The sequence below is a fragment of the Perna viridis genome, chromosome 2 (genome assembly GCF_037379345.1).
Source record: "Perna viridis isolate PV_CMFRI_1.1 ecotype Kerala chromosome 2, ASM3737934v1, whole genome shotgun sequence".
In the NCBI taxonomy this organism is placed as follows: Eukaryota; Metazoa; Mollusca; class Bivalvia; order Mytilida; family Mytilidae; genus Perna; species Perna viridis.
The window spans coordinates 8,299,690-8,305,300 of record NC_142446.1 but is presented as its reverse complement, the minus strand read 5'-3'; the positions used below and the strand labels follow the sequence as shown (position 1 = coordinate 8,305,300).

Here is a 5,611-nt window from a genome sequence, read left to right as displayed (position 1 = left end):
ACCTCTAATTAAATTATTACGAGAAAACCTTGTTTTGTGCAGTTTACACTTATAAACCGCGAATGTTTACGCTCCATAAAAAATAGTTCCCTTGGGGCGTGGCCTAAATACCAAACCAGGTTATCGTTACTCAGTGCAATTTAGCCAATGAAGTCACGTTAAATTGTTTCAAATGAAATTATTTTGAAATAGTTACATTTACTGCACACACATAAAAACAGGCTAATCTGATTGGATAATCGGCTTTATACATGATGTTTCAGGTCAGAGTCGATGAAACGCATTTCTAGCTTTTTATATAAGCAGCGCCCTCAATGACCGGACTACTTTTGTTGATTCCCTAACATATTATTAAAAATATAAAAATAAATATATAAAAATAACCCAAACGATCTTCGCCAGCACAGAAGCTTCGATACAGATGATCTTAAATAGAAAAAAAGTATGTCAAATCATAGACCTTTAATTAACTATTGGTCTCTGGTCAAATGTAATTAATAGAATTGAATGTTTTACGTTTGATGTTTGTGCTGCGGTACGACGCTTTTACACAACGATGAAACACCATAATGAAATTTTCAATTCTCTAATACTATAGTTGACCACTGGTTTTACTGATTTTGACGTGACAATTTGATGCTGCCCATTTGTGTTGAAATATACCGGAAATACCGGAAATAATGAACCGTAATGGTAGCGGGGGGTTAAGCGCGCTATAAAACCTGGTTTGACCCACTTTTCATTTTGAAATGCCTGTACCAAGTCAGGACTATGGCGGTGGTTTTCCAACTTTCCGGTTTTTGCCCTGATATTGCCATTTGTTATACGGACTTGACTATTCCTTTTGACTACTGTCTAGATTTTAGCACCATTTAGATAGTTAAAAAAGTGCTACTTTTGCCCCTTAAAGACACATTATGCCTCATCCAAAACAATTGAAGTTCGCAAGACAATTTGGAGCAATTCCAGTCGTGTACTTTTTTAAAAGAAACGACACGGAAAGAAAAGCATGTGAAATGAGTTTGACAAAGTATGGGGAGATAGTGTACAAGGATCGATCTAAACATCAATAAATATCAATAAAATAGTGACAGTTTACGTTCAAAACAGCTGCGTGACATGAGCTGACCACTTGAATGGCATTAACAGGGAACCTTATGGAAATACATGCGGAAATATTGAACTAACCTATAATTGAATTAACATATTAACAGAATGTAACAATGTTAGAAAAGTATTTGACTTGAAGAGATTTAAAAGATCCATAGTTACTTAATCGCACTTACAATGTAGTTTAGGTCACGAGGCACCGTCAGCATTTGAAACTTCTTTTTTTCTTGTACATTTATTATAGATTGATTTTTTCTCTACAGTTCTTGTACCTTGTGATTTATCATGTTCTGATATATGTATAATTTGTATCGAGGAGAGAACTTCACAAGTTTGATTAAGTTTGATTTTGTGATATTACAAATAAAATATGATTAAACTAGTTACGAGTTTTTTTTTAAAGGTTTTACAAATCTAGACTCTGGCGGCTGTTATATCACTAAGTTGATAAAATCAACGATGAATAATTTTTTTATAAGAGATAATTCTCAATATAATAACTGAATCGTTATAAGGAATATTCCATGTTTTTTTTTTGTTTTTGTTTTGTTTGTCATCAATATTAAAGAAAACGTCTTATAAATAAGTTATAGCACTTTATTTGTCTAAAAAGATAATCGCATCGGACTGTTGATTGTGGCAATATTCTTTCACTCTTCACAATCTGGATCAGCAAGTTCTCTGCAAAACAAACGACAGAAGAATTAATTGTACAAATCCAGACAGTGTCATTGATGTATAACTTAAAAGATGAATAAACAAACAAACCCATGTCGTCTTCTGTGTAACCAGTTTAAACAATATGGGCTAGTTGTAGTTCTTCGCGCTTTTGGAAAAAATACCACCCAACTATTATAAAGTTATATGCAGATGACTTACTTTTCACAGATGAAGTATTGTTCTTTATAACAAGAGACGTCGTTCCACAATCCAGAATACCTCATCTCTCCACAGTCCTCCTTTCCCCCAGAGTTATTAGGCTCACCTGGCCAAAAGTTGTTGTACTCTAAGGTTTTACCCGTTACCCACTTAAATGTGCCTTCGTTTATCCTGTCTGTTAAGCCGATATGGTGCCAGTTCCCTATTGCAAGTTAAAAAAGCAAATAAACAAAATAAATATAATACAATAATCAAACTTACAAGTATATCCAATAATGAAGCCTTCCTGTATAATGATATCTGATCAATAGGACTTGAAGACAATGTATTTATAGTAAAATGAACAATGCTAGTCCTACAATTCACAAATAAATGATTGAAGGCGGTAAAGGTCAGGAATCCATCATCATCTACTAGATGTCATAAAGAGTTCAAAAACATTTTCAAAACTTCGCACATAATGATAATACGTTAATGACTGGTATCAACACATTATCAGATTGAGAATATTGCAGTTAAGAATACAGATGTGCATAACGCACATGAGAAAAAATAATGATGATCACTCTTTATACCAAGCCTAATTCGACAGGTTGAATGAGAGTTATATTTGAATTTCTTAAGATTTATTAAAGTATGAAAATGATGTTGCATAAACAAAACTACTACACAACATAAATTTAAATTTACTACGTAAATGAAATTACATTGATTTTTTGCCGAGTTCCTATATTAGTTTAAGTCATTAATACGCCTATGGAAAGCCTAGTCACCCAAAGATAAGATTTAACTATTGATCTATATTATATGAGAGCTAAGAGTGTATGATATTTAAAATTAAGCGGGTTCTATCATACGGGTTCAGATGCATGTACGTAATTAATTGGGTACTATCTCAAGGATAAATAAAGCATGCATAAAAGGTTCATGCAGGTAAAAACGAGTCTTTTAGTTATTTGTATCGCAATATTTTTATACTTAATAATGAAAACTTAATCTTTGAAAAAAAAAAACATTCAAACACGACACATTACTTAGTTGACTTACAATAGTTAATGAGGTTTGAGTGTACGAATTCATTTTCTTCGGCATCAGCTATATCTACAAGATGTCCACCTAACGACTTGCATTCTTGCTGAAAAAAACATCATTAAACACAGTGAGCCTTGCAAAGATAGAAACAGCGAGAGTATGCTTGTACTGACATGGACTGATACAGAAATCAGGTAAAGTATGTTTGTACTAACATGGACACTTACAGGGTGTGTGTAACAAAGCATGTCTTGACAGGGACAGATGCTGAGAGCAGGTAAAGTACAATGTATGATTGTACTGACAGGGATACAGAGAGCAGGTAAAGTATGCTTATACTGACATAGACAATTACAGGGTGTGTGTAACCAGGAATGTTCTGACAGGGACAGAGAGCGTGTAACCAAGCATGTCGTGACAGCTTGATCCATATATAAAATTGCTCTTGATGATAAGGAAAATAGTAAAAGACTAAACCAAAATTGTTATGTTTTTCAATTGCAGTAACTTCATATCACGGAGATATACAAGAAATAAGAGCCTCATGCTTTGAATTTTGAAAAATGTAGAATATCGACATGTACATGTAAGATTTTTTTTTCTAACGGTGGTTTGAGATTTCCTAGAGTTTTGCCTTTGTTTAATAGAGTCGATGTTTGTTTTTTGTTTGTCGTCTTTTTTTTACAATTCAAGGAAATTTTACAATAACGTCACGTGTTTTATATCACCCACGCATCTGACAGTGCAAGACAAGAGATCTCAGACATCAAAGGATGAATAACGCTGTCTCTTGGTTCTTAGTAAACAGTCATTATCACAAGAGACCATCGATTATATCTGAATAAATATTTGGGACAAACGGTTATACCTGAATAAATTTTGGGGAAAAATAGCATTCGAGGCACATGTTACGTACATTAACTGAATTTTTATTCTTTTCATTCATCATGTAAGAAAACAATACTTTCTTTCGTAAATAATTTGTACACGAAATAAACCCCAAATGTTTAACTAGTTTCTTCCTACTGTTATACCCAACAGAACGTCCACGGTTCTGTTCTTATCCTACTGTTATACCCAACAGAAGGTCCACGGTTCTCTTCTTATACCCTTCCTTTCTGAGGTCGAGAGCGATGGATACTATCATGTCTGTGACCGGGTGTGGGTGTGATTGTGTTCGCCTTCATTTGGAGATTCTTACCTGTGCACGTAACCAAGTTTCAAGTTCCTTAACATACAGATAGCACGAATCTCTGAAGCTAAGCCAACCGTCTTCACATCCAGCATTGGCTGAAATGTATTAATAACATAACTTAGCTACCTTATGCGTAAATGATTACAAACATAAAAATCAGGTAGAGAATAATTATGCTGTAATTCAGTGAGTAATCGGTCAAAGGAAAGGAATTTGCTATCTGTATCTTAAAATGTTATAATGATATTCACTTATGTCAAAATGTTTTATAAATATAGATATAAAAAGGAGATATGGTATGGTTGCCAATGAGACAGACATCCACCCAATACCAAGCAACAAACAATTAAACGTCTTCAATGATGGGCAACACCCATACCATAAAGCAAGCTGTAAATAGCCCGAAAACAAATGAAGTGAAACTATTCATACAAGACGAAAATCGACCTAATCTATTTAGTAAAAATGCAAAACGAATAACAGAGAACATAAAAAAACCAACGTCAACCACAGGATTACGGGTTCCTGGCTTGGTTAAACAGGTTTGTGAGCGTTCTACCCTCCCCTAACCTGGGAGAGTGTTGAGAAATATAATCTTCAATAAAACGAACAATACAAATCAAACTCTTGAGATCGATTTTAGAATACATATACTTAGCAAACAGGACAAAAGACTACAAGCTGTACCTACCTCGAAAGAGTACTCGTTTTTTTTTGTAAGATTGTTCAAAATCCAAAAACAACTGATAGGCAGTATTCAGTGAAAATAGATCATAAAATGTCTTCGTAAAACAAGGTCTTCGTGCAAATGCCAAGATAAACAGCGATGACGTTCAAATAACGCGGAATTCGTTAGTTTTGAATTTTGTGAAAGAAATATTATAAAACATTTCAGAATTAATCCTTCTATTTGTTACAGTGTCCCAACAGTAGTAATTGCAGAAACTTTAAGTAATTGGAAACATGATGAGTATAAGTTTAACCGAACATACCCGAATAAATACAAAAAGTTAAAGCCACAATAATTCTCATTGCATCCATTACGTCTCTTTTCTCGATTTTCCGTCCAGTTTGCCTTATATAGCCCTGTCGTGTGATTTAAGTAAATATCAAATATCATCATTTTCCCATTATATCAATTTATGTAAGACAATTATAACGAATCCTAAACTTAAATTGTAGGTAATTTTCATATACATGAGAAAAAGATCGTCACGATAACTGACTGTGTCCTTACAATTTTGGTTTTGTACACTTTTTATTGCAATTTATTCTTTGGATTTAGATCTTCCTACGTATTTGGTTCTAATGCTGATGATGAGACACTTATAAACATCGGAAAGGGGATTATTTTACAGTGTATTAAATCTGTGTGGTCTTGAAACGTATGAGAGT

At 33.6% G+C, this 5,611-nt stretch overlaps 1 protein-coding gene across 1 annotated transcript; it reads right to left on the bottom strand.

Moving 5' to 3' along the window:
* Positions 1 to 1,693: 1,693 nt before the first annotated feature.
* On the bottom strand, positions 1,694 to 5,306 carry LOC148623525 (low affinity immunoglobulin epsilon Fc receptor-like). The gene is made up of 5 exons (XM_088565398.1): positions 5,209 to 5,306; positions 4,223 to 4,311; positions 3,037 to 3,124; positions 1,990 to 2,191; positions 1,694 to 1,791 (listed from the first exon to the last, which is right to left on the bottom strand). Exons 1-5 carry the CDS (start codon positions 5,255 to 5,257, stop codon positions 1,761 to 1,763), a joined length of 459 nt encoding a protein of 152 aa, XP_088421524.1. The 5' UTR covers positions 5,258 to 5,306; the 3' UTR covers positions 1,694 to 1,760.
* Between the last annotated feature and the right edge of the window lie 305 nt (positions 5,307 to 5,611).

Coding starts and splice junctions, on each gene's coding strand:
- LOC148623525 (XM_088565398.1), bottom strand. CDS start 5,257: ATGGATGCAATGAGAATTATTGTGGCTTTAACTTTTTGTATTTATTCG. Junction 4,312..5,208: donor AACTTTTTGTATTTATTCGG/GTATGTTCGGTT, acceptor AATACATTTCAG/CCAATGCTGGATGTGAAGAC. Junction 1,792..1,989: donor CAATACTTCATCTGTGAAAA/GTAAGTCATCTG, acceptor TTTGTTTTGCAG/AGAACTTGCTGATCCAGATT.